The following is a 19,481-nucleotide window of genomic DNA, read 5'->3' on the forward strand; positions in this document are numbered from 1 at the left end:
TATGCTGTCTCATTGCTGGCAGCTGCTTCACTCTTTGCCTGGAATGCTTTTATCACTCATAGCTATAATCAGCATATTTGACTGCACTTATTTACAAACCTATGGGCAAAATATATTAATTGTGCGCATCTGGAATATGCAAAGAGTTCCATGATGGTGGAAATATTCAGCAATGTGTTTGGCAATTTTTAAAAAAGTAATTCTCTCACAGTTTGAAAGCAGTGTGTTATGAATCTAATGACTTCTTCCCATCAGAGGCATCTTGCTGAGAGGAAAAGCAGTTTGTCTTGGAAACTCATCAAATTTGTCATAGTCATTTCCCACCCACACACATTTTTGTAATAATGTACAACTAACTTTAAAATTGGTTTGTATGCGCAGATAGACCTCGATATACGATCACAATCAGCACAAGAATTTCCATTGTTAAGGAACATGACTGTTAAGAGAATGATAGTAGCTGTTATATGAATCAGTAGTTTATTAGGAGCTATGGTGGCGCAGTAGTTAGAATGCAGTATTGCAGGCTAATTCTGCCCACTGCCAGGAGTTCGATTTTCAGCAGTTCAAGATTAATTCAGCCTTCCATCCTTCCGAGGTCAGTAAACTGAGGACCCAGATTGTTGGGGTAATAGCCTGACTCTGCAAACCCCTCAGAGAGGGCTGTAAAGCACTGTGAAGCAGTATATAAGTCCAAGTACTATTGCTATTAAGCAAATCCAAATTCATCCAATGGCTGTGTTCATCAGAAGCTAGCTGAGAACATCACAAATGGTGATCACATCATCCTGAGATGCTGCAGCTGTTGTAAATACATGCTGGTTGCCAAGCACTTGGATTTTGAACAGGTGACTGTGGAGATTCTGCAACAGTTATAAATGCAAGGACTAGTTGTAAGCAGTGGTGGGTTCCTACCAGTTTGGACCGGTTCGGCCAAACTGGTAGTAGTTTGGCAGCCTCAGTCACTAGAACTAGCAGCAACCCAGGCCTGCCACACTCCTGAACCAGTTCCCCAGGTGGTGCCATAAGGGTCTCCATCTTGTTTTTCAGTCCTGCGTATGCATAGAACAATTTTAATTGCACAGTGCACATGACAGAACTGGCAGTAGTGCCTGCTGGTACCCATCTCTGGTTGTAAGTCACTTGTTTCAGTCCTGATGCCACTTCAAAGCATCGTGAAATAATAAATTAAGCTTCATGGTTCAGGTTTATAGAATGAAATAGTAACATATTTCCTAAATAGCTGTGAAAGAAAAAGAGAAATGAGAAAAATGAGAGTTCAATTTTAAAAATGGGGAATATAAGAAATGTTTTAAAAGGATAGTGCTATATAATTTGTATTCTAAAAAACAAGTTAATCATAATTTCTCATTTACAGATGCACTGTACTTCTTTTGAAGCTGTGCTTCTCTTTCTGATACTCAAACTGCCTTAACTGTTGTTTAGAAAATATGGCTCTTTTTATTTTATTAAAAAACTTTGTTAAGTTTTATGAATTATGAGTTACTGAATAATTAATTTATCAGGCAATTAGATCAGCATGAGAAAAACAATATACAGAAGAGATGGCATTCTCTCACCTTTGATAAACTATACATACATATTCAAATGTAGCCCTGAAACTTTTCTATAGGGTGTCGGCATTTCATATCTGAACACAAATACATGAAAGTTCTGACTGAAAATGCTTTTAATCTGTGTTCACACATTTCTTCTTCCTCTATTTTTAAAGCAGGCATTAATTGGATCCTCGCCAAGTTGCAAGACTGGGTGTCTAAGATAAGTAAAGCCTGTGGAATGCAATGGATCATGTATCAGACTAGGAAAGGAAAGACCGAGGTTCTAATCTTCCTGCATAGAAACTCACATTGGACTAATCATTCTCTCAGCCAACCCCCCCTCCCCAATATGGAGATATTGCTGGTGTGTGTGGGAGAGAATAGGCTATCCATCCACCTTTATTTCCTGGGGTAGAAGTATAGATATAAATAGCTATCAGAGTATCAGAGGTGGTATCCAGCAGGTTCTGACCAGTTCTGGAGAACCGGTAGCGGATGTTTTGAATAGTTCGGAGAACCAGTAAATATCACCTCTGACTGGCCCCGCCCCCATCTATTCTCTGCCTCCCGAGTCCCAACTGATTGGGAGGAAATGAGGATTTTGCAGTAACCTTCCCCCGGAGTGGGGAGGGAATGGAGATTTTATAGCAATAGCAATAGCAGTAGACTTATATACCGCTTCATAGGGCTTTCAGCCCTCTCTAAGCGGTTTACAGAGAGTCAGCATATTGCCCCCAACAATCTGGGTCCTCATTTTACCCACCTCGGAAGGATGGAAGGCTGAGTCAACCCTGAGCCGGTGAGATTTGAACCGCTGAACTGCTGATCTAGCAGTAGCCTGCAGTGCTGCATTTAACCACTGCGCCACCTTGGCTCTTTTACAGTATCCTTCCCCTGCCATACCCACCAAGTCATGCCACACTCACCAAGCCACGCCCACAGAGCTGGTAGTAAAAAAAAAATGGAATCCCACCACTGCATAGTATCTATAATGGCACTGAAAGTCAATTTAGAACTTTTGAAAATTAGTATGAGCTGATGAGGGTTTTTGTTTACTGATCGGTGCATATTATCTTGATTTTATTAAAATAAACATGGTACATACCTCAGAGAATGGCAGTTGGACTTACCTGAACTGCATGTTTAGAAGAAAGGCATGGGAGGAGTAACCAATGGGTATTAACCCAGCCCTCTTGCCAGGAGACTGAGGTAATCTTTTGAGGCCACACCTATGGTCCTCCTCTGACCTCCCCAGATTAACCGATGGATCGTAGCAGAATCTGAAAGGAAGGACAAACAAGAACAGTCAACACATATCATTCCCAACTGCTATAACTGAATCTGGACTCGCTCAGGCCCCCTAGGCGCGGGGCGCCCAGTACGGGGGGGAAGTGACTCCTCCCACACCTTTCTTCTAAACATGCAGTTCAGGTAAGTCTAACTGCCAGTTTCCAAAGAGAAGGCGTGGGAGGAGTAACCAATGGGACATACCAAAGCTAGATGTCCTGGGAGGGATTAGATGGGCCTGAGCCCGCCGGAGAGTCCAGGACTCCCTAAAGTACCCTCCTGCCAAAGGCCGCCTCCACAGAAGCGTAGGTGTCTAGTCTGTAATGCTTAATAAAGGGAGAAGGAGAAGCCCAGGCGGCCGCCCGGCAGATCTCCTCTTTGGGTGCCTGGGTGGACCAGGCTGCTGAGGTGGCCGCACTTCTGGTGGAGTGCACCGTGATGCCCTCTGGGACCTGGAGTCCCCGTGCCCCGTATGCCTGAGAAATGGCCGCTCTAATCCAACTGCTGATGGTGGCCGGAGGGACCTTGGCTCCCCGGGAGGAAGGTTGGTAGGACACGAAGAGGGCCTCCGAACACCTAAAGGGGTCCATGCGCTTCAGGTATATGCGTAAGGCTTTTCTGACGTCCAGCTTGTGCCAGGATTTCTCCCTCTCCCCGGAGGGGTGGGGACAGAAATCCGGTAGGATTATTTCTAGAGCCCTGTGAAAGGGGGAATTGACCTTGGGCATGAAAGCTGGGTCGAGTCTGAGGATGACGCGGTTATCTAAGAAGGTGCAGAGATCCGCCCTGCTGGAGAGGGCGTTGATCTCAGAAACCCTTCTGGCTGAGGTGATGGCGACCAGGAAGACGACCTTAAGGGTCAGAAGCTGAAGGGAAACCTCCCTCAAGGGTTCAAACGGAGCTTCCGTCAGGGCCTGAAGAACCGTGGGAAAGTCTCAGGTGGGGAATCGATGGACCACTGAGGGTTTCAGATTCGCTGCCCCCTTGAGGAAGCGCTTTAACACCGGGTGCTGGGACAAGGGGGAGCATTCACCCCCCCCTAGAACCGTTGAGAGGGCAGAGACCTGTCGCCTAAGTGTACTGGTGGCTAGACCTTTCTCATGCCCCTCCTGGAGGAAGTCCAGGACCTGTGGGACCGAGGCCGCTGCTGGGCGGAGATCCTTAGCTCGGCACCAGTCTGCAAATGCCACCCAGGAAGCGTTGTAGATGCGTGTGGTGGACTGCCTCCTGGATGCCTCTACTGTCCTGATGACACTCTCGGAATATTGAGCCTCCCTTAATTGTTCCCGCTCAATCGCCAGACGGTCAGATGAAGCCACTCCGGATCCGGATGCTCCAGAGACCCCCGGAGCAGGACCACCTCCCCCGCTGGGATCCTCCAGTGAGGAGCCGTGGACAGATCCACGAGGTCTGCCAGCCAGGGGCGGCGAGGCCAGAAGGGAGCCACCATTATTACCTCTGCTCCCTCTGCCACCACCTTCCTCAGGACCCCGGGAATGAGGGGAAGGGGGGGAAAGGGGTAGAGAAGACCTGGTGGCCATCTGCATCGAAGGGCGTCCGTGTCCGTGGCTCCCTTGGTCGGAAACCTCGACACGAATTCCAGCAGCTGGGCGTTCTGTGGGGTCGCGAAGAGGTCCACCGTCAGATGTCCGAACCTCTCGCAGATCTGACGGAAGATTGAGGGATGGAGTTGCCACTTCCCATTGTCGATCGTCTCCCTGCTGAACCAGTCTGCCTGATGGTTTTCTGTCCCAGAGATGTGTTCTGCTCTGATGAATTGCAGGTGTCTCTCTGCCCAATTCCCCAGTCGCAGGGCCTCGTCGCGAGTGGGTGCCGGCCTGTCTGTTCACGTGGGCCTTGGCTGTACGTTGTCGGTCAGGACTAGGATGTGATGACCGGTCACCGTGTCCTTGAAGTGGCGGAGAGCCAGATGGATGGCTCTGAGCTCCAACCAGTTGATGTTGTTTTGTAGGTCTGTTGGAGTCCACCGGCCCTGGGCGATCTGGTTCTCCAGGTGGGCTCCCCAGCTGGAGAGACTTGCGTCTATGGTAAGGATCCTCCTCGCCGGCTCTCTGAAGAGGCATCCCCTGTTCAAGGCTGGGGACAGCCACCAACGAAAGGGAAGCAGCACCTGGGGTGACACTCGGATCCTGAAGGTGGCTCTCTGATGGGGCAGTAGGAACCACTGGAGCTCCTTGGCGTGTAGTCGGGCCCACGGCACGATCCCTATGCACGAGATGAACTTCCCCAGGAGCCTGGAAAGAAGAACTACAGGGACAGAGCGTAACTTGCGAACCTCATGGGTCATCTTAACAATGCTGTCCTTGCGATCCTGGGACAGAAAAACCTCCCCAGCCACTGAATCAATGATGGACCCTAGGTGAAGGAGCCTGGTGGCTGGTACCAGGTGACTCTTCTCCAGGTTGATGGAGAAACCCAGGCCCCTCAGGGTGTCGATTGTGGTCCCCAAGTTCCGTTCAGCTGAGTCAGGCGACCTAGCTAAAACGAGGATGTCGTATAAATAACAGAACAAGCGGACTGGGAGGGAGCGCAGATGACCCGCGGCTGCCGCTAGTACCTTTGTGAATGTCCTGGAGGCTGAGGCCAGCCCAAAGGGAAGGGCCCTGTATTGGAAGTGGCTCCCCTCGTGGGAAAACCTAAGGAATTTGCGGTGTTCCGGGGCGATCCTGTTGTGCAGATATGCCTCTGTGAGATCGATAGAGGCTAGGAAATCGCCCGGTCGGATGCCCTCCAGGATGGATTTCAGGGAGGCCATTTTAAATTTGCGGTAAACCACCCTGGAATTAAGGAGTTTAAGGTCCAGGATGGCCCTCCATCCCCCTGAACTCTTGGGCACTAGGAAGAGGTTGGAGTAGAAACCGGTGCCCTTCTCTCCCTCTGGGACTCTTTCGATGGCCCTGATGTCTAGTAGATGTTTAATGGCCTTGGCCTTAAGGGCCCGTTTGGTCGGGTCCGTGGAGGAGGCGAAGATGCGGAACCTACTGGGGGGCAGGGAGCGGAACTCCAGGTGTAGCCCGAGCCTTACAGTCTGGAGCACCCACTCATCCGAGGTGATCCGTTCCCAGGCATCCGCGAATAGGGAGAGGCGACCACCGATGGGGTGATCCGGGGTCGGATCACTTGAACCTGCGGAAGGGGCGACCGCCTCCTCCTCGAAAGGGCCGCTTGCCCTGCTGCTGGCCCCTGAATCTGTCTCTCTGGAATTGTCTATCCCCCTGCCTGTGGAACCTGGGGTTCTGGTACCTCTGGTTCTGGTTGTCCCCGTCGGGCGGTCTGTGCGAGGTCCTCCTGGGGTAAGGCGCGTGGCGGAAGTCCGAGCATCTGGTAGTTGTTGGGAAAACCTTCCGCTTGTTCTTATCCTCCACGAGGATAGGATCCAGCGCTGTCCCAAATAGCTTCTCCCCGGTGTAGTCTGCCCCCATTAGGTGCCACTTCATCCGGGATTCCACCTGCCAGTGGCGTAACCAGAGCAGGCGCCTAGAAGCAACTGAGGAAGACATAACTCGAGAGGCATACTTTACCGCGTCCAGAGTGGCGTCCGCTGAGAACTGCGTTGCCGCCAGCATCTTGGATATGTCTTGCAGCAGGCGAACATCTGAGGCCGGAGTCCTGTCCCTCAGCTGCTCCAACTACAGCACCGTGGACCTGTTAAAGAAAGAGGTGGAGGCGGCCACCCTGATGGCCCAGGTGACAGCCTGGAACGTCTTGCGCAGAACGATGTCTGCCTTCTTGTCCTCAGGCTTGAGGCAGTTGGGAGTGTCTCCTGCTATAACCATCGAAGCCAACGCCAGGGTGGCCACCAGATTGTCCACTTCAGGTACCTGGAGAGCTTGGGCAAAGGTCTGATTATCTTGCAAGTGTCTGATTAAGATTGTAAAATTTTCTCTCATTTCCCCCTGGAGTGGGGAAAGACCCTGGCTTTACCCACTGCGACTTGAGCACCTCCATGAACATCTCTTGCGTGGGGATCTCCTCCTTAGCCACGGAGGGCCTATGGAAGGGCCCTTTTTTCTTCTTACTCTTACCCGTGCCAGGAGTCTCAGTCACAGGCTTCGGATCCGATGGGGGATCCAGATCTGCCGTGGCGGATGCCTTGCGAAGCAAGGAGTTGAATAAGGAGGGGGGAAATAGGCCCACGACCGTGGAATCGTCCTCTGCCTGGGGATCCTCGTCCTCTGAGAACCCCACCTCCTTCAATTCCCTCTCCTCCAGGTCGGAAGCCTCGCTAGCCGTGGATGGCGATGGAGACCTGGCTTCCCTGGCAGCTGAAGTGCTGGGGCGTTCCTGCTGACCCCTGGGAGGCTCTTGTGGGGCCCTGCTCCTGGAGCTCTGGGGCTGCTGGCCTAAACTAGATGCCATTACCTGGGCTAGCATGTCCTGGAAACTGTTAGTGAGGTCTGGCAGGGCAGGCTGGAGCTCTGGAGGCTGAGGATATTCCCTGGGTTCAGGGGATAGAGGAGCCAAGCGAGGCCTGGCTGGACTGGTGGCCCTGCGCCCAAAGGGATCCACTCTCGACTCCGCTGGGGGAGCAGGTGAAAGGGGGGGCGATAGAGAACTGTGCCCTCTATGGGAGCTCCTTGGTGAGGCTGGAGATGCTGCCCGGGCCTCAACCCGGGCTGGAGGCTGCGGGGAGATCGTGATCTGGAGGGGGAAGGGGTGATGGTCACCCTGAACTCCCTAGCCGAGGCCCTGGTGGTCCTGGCCTCCTTCCTGGGGGCTGCCTTCTTGGGGGCTCTGGCCTTGTCCCTTCTCACTGGGGATCTCCCCCTAGGAACCGGGGAAACGCCCCTGGAGGTCCCTTCATCCGGATCCGCACCCCCTGGGGCTCTGGGCCTGGCATCCCTGCTTCTGGTCGCCTCAGCCATTACTTACGATTTGGTGCTCACCAACCTCCTCCTTTCTGCAGCCGGCTGCAAGGGCGGATTCTCTCTTCCAAGGCTTGAATCCGCTCCCTTTATTTCTCCGTGCTGATCTGTGGTCTCAGCTGCCGGCAGGCCCAGCCTTGGAATACTCCCCGGATCACTGGCGGGGTAGAGCCTAAATGAAGCCTCTTCCGGCTTCACTGGTGCCCTTTGAGCGCTTTCGGCGTCTGTAGGAGAACGCCGATCATGCGCTCACCCACGTGCTCCAAAATGGCGACAGTTTTCAAGATGGCGACCGCCAATTGCAGTCGGGGCTTCTTCTTGCCGCTGGGGATCACCGGAACGATCTGCGATGGATCCTCGGCCCTCGCGGGTCCTCTTTGGCTCTTCCGGAAGCCGCGCGGCCGCTCTGATCGCCCCTGCGGTTTTGAGGCTTCCACCCCTCTTACGTGACCGGCTGGTCGCTCGGAGCACGCGCGCAACGCTGGCAAGCGCGGGGCTTGAATCAGCGGTGTGGAGCACAGCAGAGGAGAGGTGAGGTGAATAGAAAATCTTTGTAGGTAATCCTTTGTTGCTGAAAGGCTTTGCTAGAAAAGAAAAACTCCTAAGTCTACGAAGCGAAGGGAGAGTCAGAGTAACACTCGTTTCTGGTCAAAGACTGAGGTTAATCTGGAGAGGTCAGAGGAGGACCGTAGGTGTGGCCTCAAAAGATTACCTCAGTCTCCTGGCAAGAGGGCTGGGTTAATACCCATTGGTTACTCCTCCCACGCCTTCTCTTCGGAAACATAACATTATACATTTTATTGGCTCCTGAAGTAGCTGCCTATGGTATTCTTAGTATCATTGGGTTCTGATCCTGTTACTGATCAGCTTGGGAATAATGAGCCTTTAAATCATGCAGCATGATTTCTGGCAATGCAGTTGAACCGATTTCACTAATTATGGCACATAAATATTTGGAAAATCAATGTTTTTTGAGCGGAATCCAAATATGCAATTGACCTAACAACAACTATGAAACCTAAGGATATTTATTCTAGTGTTACTGAGAACATTGTGTTTGGTTTTGTTTATGTAGTGACTAGAATAAAGCACAAAAATGCCTTACACTAAGTAATGTGGGAGTGGGAGTAATCATTCTTTCTATGCCCAAAAGGAAATGACTTAAAAGGTTTCAGGAATCTTTTTGTAATTTCGCAATGAATTTGGCTTGCCAATTTATATGATAAATAACTCGAAGACTTTCTGTTTTAAAAAACAGAACATTTTTACTTGCTTAAATGTTCCATTTGTGTAATCACTATATAAACTGAAATTTGCTAGTGTGGCAATAATGATATAATATAGGAATGTTGCTTATAACACTTGTGTTGGTTCACCAGCCATGGAGTGCCCCATTTCTGATCTCCATTTTTGTTTTGCTGATGGGTAAACTGCAAGTAGAGTACATTTAGTCTTCAATTTCTCTTCCAATTGTCATGCAACACATTTTAACAGTTCATTCTGTCTTATGTAGCAGTTCTGGGCAATCAATCTTCAGCAACCATATTTATTAAAAAGTCAGACCCCAGTGAATTCTTAAGATGTTAAATCTTGGCCTTTAAAATTAAATACTGTCTACCAACCTGGCCTATTGCCAACTTGGCCTTTCATGTCTTCCAATCATGCTCCTATTAACACTGTAATGGAAAATATCTTGCTGTTGGTCATACTAGCCTTATCATCCATCTAATAATAAATGTGTACAATGAGATGGGGGGGGGCATATAAATTAAATAAATACAGGAGCCCAAAACTCAATCTCTTCTCCATCATCACCATCTACTGGAACTACGCCTTTAAGAGAACAACAGCAAAACTCTGTTCTCCACCATTCTTAATCCTCTGAGGCAGATCAGGAGGATACCATAAAGCTGCTGAAAGTGGGCCCGGCACCCCATCACATTCTTGTCAGAGATCATCACAAGTTCAATTTTGTCTCCATTCCTCCTGATGCATTTTTTTCTAATACCAATATGAGAAACTTTTTCTCATCACTACATTGTGCAACTCAAACAATCAATGGGTGGTTTCTTTGTTTCTAAAACATGACTTATGTTTCAACTGCTTAAAACATATCTTTGGAAATATATACAATTCTGTATGCTAGTCTCTCTCAGACACTTTATAAATAACCAGTAATCAGGCAATCTGGTCAGTGTATGGGGAAAAGTGTTAAAAACATAGATAATTGGATGCGGGGGTCCTGTCAAAAAGAAATGAAGTAAAAATGTCTAAATTTCAGCAACTAAAATACATTAAGTAATCAATGGTTTCACTTCAAAAAATATGACTGGTTTTTATTAGGTGTAAATATTTGTTCTTTGATATTGACACTGATAATCTAATCAGGAAATAAAAAATTGAAATGGGTCACCATAACCATTAAGCTTGATGGATGGCAAAATACATTTGTTGTCAATTTTCCAGTCAGTAAATACAGAAATAAAGTTCATTTTTAAAAACCATATAGCTAGCATACAGACTAGATGTAGGTAACTGTCTAAAAGTATTGTAGCAGGGGACAAAGGTCTCTTCATTAATATTTATTACTCATTAAATTTTTATGCCACCTATCTCTCCTATAAATATTCATGTTCTAATTCATATTGCTGACTTTAATGTTCAATAAAAATGAAATGAAATACTTTTATTTTGAAAATAGTGTTTTACTATTGGAAACAGCACTGTTTACAAAGTGTTCTACTTGCTGGCACTGTTATACTATTCTTTTAGCCAAGCTAAGCATATGAAGTTTCAAAGTTGTTTTTTTAGTAAATTTGGCAAAGTAACATTGTGTGTGATCTATTCAGCGTTTGGATTTTTCACACACTAGTTTTCATAAAAAAATTTCATATAAGCATTTTTAGCAGTGCCTTCAAATGTAAAACACTTATTACCCAAGGGACGTTCTTTCCTGTTGATTACACATAAATAAATGGAGCAAAGCAGAAAATGAATCAAGAAATGAGCAGCGAATGGAAACACTAAGAATTAGTGTTGTCTGTATGAGCAAACTTTAAAATGGAATACTAATAGTGAAAAATAAGTTATAAAATATGGGAGGAAATATATACCGTCCCTAGTCAATTTGATTTTCATTCAGATTAATACAGGAAAATAGTATGTGTATCATTGCTAAATAAGCATTAACAAAAAGCATTTAAACTGCTGTTTAAAATAGCCCTGGCATTTCCGCCTCTCCCAATTCTCTGAATTCATTGGTTACATTTAATTAATATACCAACACAAATTCTGATTTGCCTAGAATGAAAGCAAGTTGCAGTTCAAATGCCTCAAGCACCAGTGACCTAGTGAAAGCTGGAAAACAAAATAGACAAACAACACATGTTTATTTTCTATGTTAGCTCTGACCCCTACCGGCACAATAATGCTATACAGTAACTCTACTAGACAAAAACAAATCAAACAAAACAATCTTATGACAGGAAGTGGGGAATAAATAAAAGGCAAATATCTTTGAAGACAAATATTTCAACACTCCTTTCATTTTGCCATCAAAAATCAAGTTATTTCACCAGACAATGGAACCACTCATTAAAATGTTTTGCACATAAATTTGTTTTGCCTTTCCACAAGACGTTTAAAAACCACTGTAATGCAATATTCAATCCTCAAACTACTGTGAAGAGAGAACTGCTTCTGTAGAACTGTAGAACCTTGCTCAGTGTTACTTTCCATAAATTAGAAAATGAAATTTAATTTTCAGAATAATTCTGACAACCAGAGCTCTCACTTTGACAATTCTGTGTACTTCCAGTCAAAAGGCAGTCCTTTCCCCCTCCCTCCTTCTTCTTTCCCTCCATCTCCCCATCTCCTTTTGCTCTCCTTCCCTGCCCTTCCCTCTCCTCTCCTTGTAGAATAAAGACATTGTGGGAAAACCTCTATGGCTTACCAACAGTAGAGTGCGTCTGACACTACTAGTTAGAGCGTGTCTAACATTTCTTGAACAAAGCTGTAGGATTGCACAATTAATATCCTTGTTCGGAAGCATTCAAAGCTTTCAGCTATTTGAACAGGCAAAATAAGGAATGAAAAGACTTATAAGCACCCTTTTTAATACAAGGAGAAAGATAATGGCCCTGAACTTGCTCTTAATATGATTAGGGCGGGCTGAAAGAACTTGCATGGTAAAAGCCTTATCTTATCAAGAACTTGCAAGATAAAAGCCTGTGTACTTAATGCACAAGTGTAAGTAAATATTTTTCTCATGCCATCTATATAAAAAAACAGCAATATCTTAGAAATTCTTTCTCCGAAATATGACTGGTTAAAAATATTGGTTTAGATCCGGGTCCAATGTTGAAATAATCCAGATTCTGATACCATTCATCACAATAACTGGCATCAGTGGACAGCCAAGGATGCTCAACATAAAAGCATTAAGTTGATGCTTAATCAAGACCTCAATGCCAAACTGTATTTAATCTCAATCATGCTAAGCAAGTGCCCATTTAAATCAGTTGCATGTAAGATAGATATGATTAGATTACATCTTATTAGGTCAAATAAAGCACTAATGGGAACCAGTTCACTGCATTCCTATACCTTTGACTATTATTTTTATGCTGAAGTGTATGTATTTCTTCTTCCTGTTGTATCACACATGCTGCCAGTCTTCCCGTTTGCTGGGCACCCCAAAAGGATGTTTTCAGTGTGTGTGCACTGCTATTTTCAGTTACAGTATAGAAGAATTCAATAACAAAATTGAAATAAATAGAACATTAACAACAAAAACATTTTCTAAAATGTTTATATTATTTCATGATTTAATAATATATATAGAACACTAGACAATAATGAAAGCTCTTCAGCTGATGCTAAAAGACCACATACAGGTACCATGCAAGTTAGTGGTGGGTTTCAAATTTTTTTAGAACCTCTTCTGTAGGTGTGGCCTGCTTTGTGGGAGTGGCTTGCTGGCCATGTGACCGAGTGGGAGTGGCTTGCCAACCATGTGTGGGTGGGCATGGCCAACGTCTAAAATGTGGTGAAACTTACTTAACAACGCTCTTGCTTAGCAACCAAAATGCTGGCTCAGAAACTCTGGCATTTGAAGCACGCAAGTCTTAAAGCTGTCAAGTTACAAGACCCTTGCACCCCTAACCCTTTAGAGAAAAAAACCCCAGAGGTGTTCAAACTTGACAGCTTTAAGACTTGTGGACTTCAACTCCCAGAATTCCTCCTCTCGCTCTTCATCTTGTTGATATGCGGATGGGCGGGGGGAGGGAACTGGAGCTGGTTCTAAACGGCACTATAGATTTGTGGAACCTCTTCTATAGAAGAGGTTAGAACTGGCAGGAACCCACCCCTGCATGCAACCCTCCTAGCACAGAATATTTCATAACAAGGACAACACTGATGAAAACTCCCTTCCCTACTGCCCCAGCTTGCACCTGATGGGCATGGAGCAATAAACAAGCCTCCATTGTGATTCTCTCTCAGTCCCTTTCTGCTCTGCTAATTTTTTTTCAATACAGCCAGAATATTTACTAGCACTCCTCCCTTCCGTCTACATCTTGAGATGGTAAAGATCATTCTATATAAGACAGAGTTTATGTCTTTATATTCAGTGATGAATACCTGGGCTGCATATACCAGTAGGAGAAAAATACACATCACAGAACCATTTAAATGTGTTATTTTACTATCATCACCTTTCCTTCTGTGTTATTTTTAAACAAATTTGTGTAATGTTTTCATATTATTTTTAAATGTTACAAGCCATCCAGGGTTGCTATTGTGAGATGGATAGCTATAAATCAAATCAGTCAATCAAACCTGGTGTACGCTAATTGTATTGTCCCTGTGCAACTGCTTTTTGTCTTATACATAAATTGACCACACATTTTCACAAAACGCAATAAACCTTTACCTAATCTTTGTTATTAACTAACAGCCTCGATTTATATAAAGCTAATAAATATATATTTAACGTACTTCTACGAATAACTCCCTCCGTTCAGAAACAGACCGACCTGCTGGAGAGAAAAGACAATCTGTTAAAGCAGAGATTCTTAACTTTGGCAACTTGAAGATGCTTGGACTTCAAGTTCCAGAATTCCCCCAGGCGGCACACTAGCGTTAAAACACCGGCCGCTTCCGCCGCAAAGGACCCCAGCGTACGTCGGGCACTACGTCGGGCACAAGGGGCGATCGTGCGCCTAAGAGAATCCTCTCAGCGCCGTGGGATGACGTCAATGGAATGCGTCACCGGTGGAGTCTGTCAGGAGCAAGGATGTCGCCGCCGACGCTGTTCAGCTTGCCGGAGGCGCGTATGCGTTTCATGGTAAGTGGGAGGCTGCAGTCGGGTGAGGTGAGAGACCTCCCGACTGGGTTTCAGATGGAGCGCGAGTAAGGACGGGCCCGGTCCCGTTTCTCGCGTCCTTTGCGTGCTTCTCTGTCGACTTCAGACCGGCGTCGATGGCTTTCTCATCCTCGTTCAGCGTTCAGAATGGAGATATTCTCTCTCTCTGGCGCCTTTGCGTTCTTTTAGGTGCTTGGTGCTGCCGTTTTTATCGTCCTCGATGACTAGTGGTGCACCTTGGAGTTTATGAACTTAACTAGAGTAAACCGGTCAAAGAATTATCTGACTTCTATTATTGAGCAACGTTGTAAAGTTATTGGTGTTTGGTTGTGTGTTTTTTGTTTTGTTTTGTTTTGCTTAGTAACCGGTATAACATGGAAATTCTTGGTGCTACTTTGGGGGTTGTAATAACATTTTGATGCTTTTGTGAGTGAGTGAGGTACTGTAAAACTCCAAATTGTGTATAATTACTGTGTTTATATCTTTATGGATTGATAATATTATGGGACGCAGCGGTTCAGTGGCTAAGACGCTGAGCTTGTCGATCAGAAAATGTCGGCAGTTTGGCGGTTCGCATCTTAGGGATGCATAACGGAGTGAGCTCCCGTTGCTTGTCCCAGCTTCTGCCAACCTAGCAGCTTGAAAGCATGTAAAAAATGCAAGTAGGAAAATAGGAACCACCAAGGTAACAGGTTCCCCTTCTTCAGCACGCTGGCCACATGACCACAGAGATGTCTGACAGCGCTGGCTCTTCGGCTTTGAAATGGAGATGAGCACCACCTCCTAGAGTCGGGAACGACTAGCACACATGTGCAAAGGGAACTTTTACCTTTACCTTTTAATGTTACCTAGTTAGGGCAATGAAATGTCTGCAAGAAAACAAGCTCAGAGAGCACCAAGAACCCCTTATAAGGCTTATATCGTTGTAATTTATATTATATCTAAATTACAGGCAGTGTAGCACATTTATATTTCACCAGTTTAGACGTTTTGCAGAAGTTGAGCTGTAGGTTGATACATATCAGGGAAATTATGTTACTTCAGAAAATTAAAATGGTGAGTAGAGATCCCCAGGGATTCATTGCCAATTTGAGGAGGAGTGTATTCATTCCTGTTCAGCCTAACTAAGCTTTGCCTCCCATCACAAGGTGCTCTTCCAGTATTGGAAATGGTGATGCTTAGACAAGATGTGTAAGTTCAACATCAGCCCAGTATGACATCCCAAGAAGTAGTTGATAGAGCTGCTCTTGGAAGTTGGGGAAGGTAAGACTATGTAAGAACACTTTTGTCTTGGCTACTTCACCTTGTGTAATACTCTGTTGCAACACAAAGGACATAAAAAGAGAGCCCCAACCCTGGAAGAAAGTTCTGATAAGTGTTGAGCTTTTGATATACAATCCATTATTGTACAGGCAACTGGACTGATGACAATTGCATTTCTGTTCTGCTTAGACATGATGAGCATCTTTACAGCATCACATAGATTCTAAAACTGGGGTGTTTTGATACTGTAAAAAAATAAATGGCTTCTCTTGGCTTGTCCACGCACAACAGGAGTGCTGTCTGTCATCATTTTTGTTGGCTATAATTCAGTCCATGTCCTAAACGGTTTGAGGATTACCTACAGAACGCAACAGAAGACAGTATCTAGTGTGTATTTTAAAAATATGCTGAACAATAGAAAAATGGAACACTTTCTATAGTTTGAGGTGTGGTAAATCCTAGGAGACCAATATTTATGTCATCTTGAATTACATTTTCAAATTTAAGTTTGATGTAGATTTTCTAAAACATATATTGCTTTAATATCTGATATCAAATGTTATTTCAAATAATATAAAATATTATTCTCACTTTTATCTTAGAATTCTACTCGAGATGCACTCAAAAATAAAACCATTAAGCCTTTATTGACTGCATTCAGCCAGGTACCTGGAAGGTAAATTTCAATTTTATTTGTGATCATAACAAAATGTATGTATATAGTATTTTATTAAAATTGAAAGTTTTAGCAAAGCAATCTAATATTTTTGTTTGACTCAGCCTTCCATCCTTCCGAGGTGGGTAAAATGAAGACCCAGATTGTTGGGGGCAATAGGCTGACTTAAACCTTAGAGTTTAGAGCTTAGAGAGGGCTGTAAAAGCACTAAGAAGTAGTATATAAGTCCAATGCTATTGCTGTTTTTATATATTTCTAGTGAAAATGAAAAAAAGTTAACACTGGATCAAGCTTTCCGAGTTGCTCTGGAAGAAGAAATTGTGAGTAGTTTTTGATTAACTGTGTATGTGAAAGTTAATTGAGTATCTTGAGTGATGTCATTCTAAACTACTTTTAGTTTCTGGAAGTAAACTTCCAGAAGTGTGGATATGGTCCGGTCTCAGAATAAGGTTGAATGTCCAGAACACTTCAAATTATATCTAATTCAAGAGATCTACTTCTGCAGCTTTTGAATCAACTCTGAAACAGCATGACCATGAAGAAGTTGAGCTGTATACAGAGGAGGAACAATGTATTTTGTTCCTGAATCAATAAGTTTTGTGAATTTATATTAGCTACAGTAAGCCTTAAATTCTTTTAGACTATATTGGGCCAAACCAATGAAGCAACTTAACGTTGCTTCACTTGTGAATTTTCTATTTCTTTAGCCAAGGTGAGAACATCTCTAAATGCATATCTTTATACATAGAAGGGTCTTGGCTTCAGAATATTTAGTTGCACAGATTCTATGGCCCAAAGAAACACTGTTCATACATGGTATTTACTTTGCATGAAATTAGAGTTGGAATCAAGGATGTAATACAAGTAGACCTTGCATAGTGATTGCCTCAGGCAGCAACAATTTGAAGTTATGACTGTGATGAAAAAGTAAATTTGTGACCAATGCTTGCATTTATGAAATTCTCAGTGTCTTTGTCTCAGTCACATGTTTGCCATTTACATGTTGTCTTTTGCCTGTTCTATTATTTTCTTTTCTCCCCTCATAGAATGGAGAGAATGCCTAAACAAGCAATCTCTTTTTTACACAGCACTTCCCTAAGAGGGAGTTAACAAACTTAGCTCTGTGACCTTAATTAGCTGGCTGGCAGCTGCTACTTGTAATTGACAAAACCTTAATCAGTTTCACACTTTCCTTTTTTTTCCCCCACTCCTAAATGCCAGTGTGCTAGGTAAACAGCTAGCACAGTACATTCTTTTCAATGTGTATTTTCTATTATGTGTCTGGTTAATCTCTTATAATCCTTCCTCTCCAATAAATGTAAATACAAAATACAACTTTATTTCCCATCTTGTAATTATTTCAGATCTGGGGGATTTCAAAAGGGGAATCGAGTGGGGGAAAGGGGCCAGGGTGTAATCCTCCCGGTTTGAGTGAATAGGCAGGGAAAAGATGCTTTAAAAAGTGGGGCGGGGGAGTGCTGTGAGAGAGAGAGGAGAGGGAGGAAGACCACAAACCTGGCACTAGACACAACTTCAGAGGATACTTTGAAAGAGCATAACAAGCCAGGGCTAAAAGGGATCTGGAGGTCATCTAATCCAACCCCCTGTTCCAGCAAGACATTGTTAAAATGAGTTTCTGTCTTTTGATCTAGTCACGTGATTACATAGCCACATCCACCCAATCACATGATACCACCACCACTACAAAGCCATGCTCACAGAACCGGTAGGAAAAAGAATTAGATTTCACCACTGAAAGGGGCTATAAGATTTGTTCTTTTATCCAGCTTCCTCTTTAGTTGAGTTCTGGAAACTTTCTCCACTGTTTGAGGTTACATGATTTGGAGTCATAAGCTTCTATCACATAAAGCAGAGGAAAGTTGAGATAAAATTATAAACATAATCGTGGCCATATGATTTTTCACTTTTTCACACAATTGTGGTTGCTAAACAAGGACAATCAGTGTGTGATGAGCAAGATAAGTAATAAAACTGTTTGGTTCTTATCATTAATACCATTAATGATACCATTAATCCCATTAAGAGTGAAAAATTCATTAGACTTGTTATCAAAATCTAGTCCAGTGGTAGTCAACCTGGTCCCTACCGCCCACTTGTGGGCGTTCCAGCTTTCGTGGTGGGCAGTAAGGGTTTTGTCCGATACTGAAGCACTTCCCTTTTTTTAAATTTAAATGACTTCCCTACTTTATAAATCACCATTACTGTGGAACCGGTGGGCGATTAGAAAATTTTACTACTAACAGAGATACAAAATGGGCGGTAAGTATAAAAAGGTTGACTACCCTTGATCTAGTCTATACTCTAACATGACCGTAAGATTTCTCACCACCTTTACTCCTGGGAATTAAACACTTTTTTCCCCAAGAATTTGCGAAGACCACAAGGAAAATAGATAGCAACTTTCCAATGCAGTCCATAAAGATAATGCACTGTATTCTGTTCCAAGTGTCATATGATTCCAATTTTGATGGCTGTTTTTATATTTTGTTTAGATAAATAAAGCTTCTTGTGAAAATGTCCTAGCTATCATTTCACTTGTTATTAATGGAGTCATAGAAGGTGAGTCTATTTTTCTCCGTAAGTACTTTGAAATCAAAAGTCATGACTAGAAAGTGTATTAATTAAAAACTGCTTCATATTATTTATATTACTTAACACATAGAATACATAAATATCGCATTATGTAAAATATTTTTATTAATTCAGTTCACTATGTCAGGCCAGTTGGAAGTTGTACTATTTCCACCTTTTCTCCAATGCCAATTTAGTATATGTAATCTGTTATATGTAATAGTGTACATTTGATTGTCACAACAGAGTCTTCTTAAAGAAAAAATAGAAAATTATCATGGGATTAGAATGTTTATTATACTTGATAATGCCACTAAATTAAAGTCAATGTGAGGGATGCATTTATATGATCTCAGTGATCCGTTAATCAAATGTTACATAGAAAATGTAGGTATTGGTGGTAAAATCTTTAGCATCACAGCTGAACAGTCTGGTGTTTCTGAACTGTTTAGTACTGCTTAAATTATTAAGAAATATAGTTTAATCCCAGAATTCCAATTTGGATGAATTTGTTGAATCTAGGATTACAGGTTAATTGCTTCCATTAAATAAAATTACAGTAATGAACACAGCTCGGATTGCAAGTGCAGTTCATAGCATTAGTCATCGACTTTAGGCTACTTTAACATTTTAGAAATTATTTTTTTCCTAATTCTGAAGATTATAAACAATGTCTTTATAACTTGTCTTAAAGTAGCAAGCTAAAGTGTATGGCTAAAGCTACTGACCTGCAGCTACAATCAGAACAACGTTCATTAGCTTTACTATAGCTTTACTTAGCTATAAGAATGACTTATAAAGATGACCACAATTGGGAATGGAATTTCAATCATTATGCAGCGTGGTCATAAAGT

At 43.8% G+C, this 19,481-nt stretch overlaps 2 protein-coding genes across 5 annotated transcripts in view; one reads left to right on the plus strand and one right to left on the minus strand.

Moving 5' to 3' along the window:
* Positions 1–1,094: 1,094 nt before the first annotated feature.
* Positions 1,095–13,926, minus strand: LOC116512171. 4 transcript variants are annotated; one of them, XR_004255840.1, is made up of 3 exons: positions 13,730–13,926; positions 1,581–1,790; positions 1,095–1,243 (listed from the first exon to the last, which is right to left on the minus strand). XR_004255840.1 is itself a non-coding variant. In XM_032222492.1 (2 exons), exon 2 carries the CDS (start codon positions 4,928–4,930, stop codon positions 3,782–3,784), a length of 1,149 nt encoding a protein of 382 aa, XP_032078383.1. In that variant the 5' UTR covers positions 4,931–8,316; positions 13,730–13,926; the 3' UTR covers positions 2,712–3,781. The 4 variants fall into 4 exon arrangements, 1 of the variants encoding a protein (XP_032078383.1); XR_004255841.1 differs by lacking the exon at positions 1,581–1,790; XR_004255839.1 differs by having other exon boundaries at positions 1,095–1,790.
* A 43-nt stretch (positions 13,927–13,969) lies between these two features.
* Positions 13,970–19,481, plus strand: part of THOC1 (THO complex 1) — a 33,806-nt gene continuing 28,294 nt past the window's right edge. Inside the window, exons 1-4 of the mRNA XM_032222490.1 lie at positions 13,970–14,078; positions 15,962–16,035; positions 16,295–16,355; positions 18,549–18,615. Of these exons, the coding sequence (XP_032078381.1) occupies positions 13,995–14,078; positions 15,962–16,035; positions 16,295–16,355; positions 18,549–18,615 (286 nt within the window). The 5' untranslated portion in view covers positions 13,970–13,994. The remainder of the gene's footprint in view (positions 14,079–15,961; positions 16,036–16,294; positions 16,356–18,548; positions 18,616–19,481) is intronic.

The sequence above is a fragment of the Thamnophis elegans genome, chromosome 8 (assembly GCF_009769535.1).
Source record: "Thamnophis elegans isolate rThaEle1 chromosome 8, rThaEle1.pri, whole genome shotgun sequence".
Classification (NCBI taxonomy): domain Eukaryota; kingdom Metazoa; phylum Chordata; class Lepidosauria; order Squamata; family Colubridae; genus Thamnophis; species Thamnophis elegans.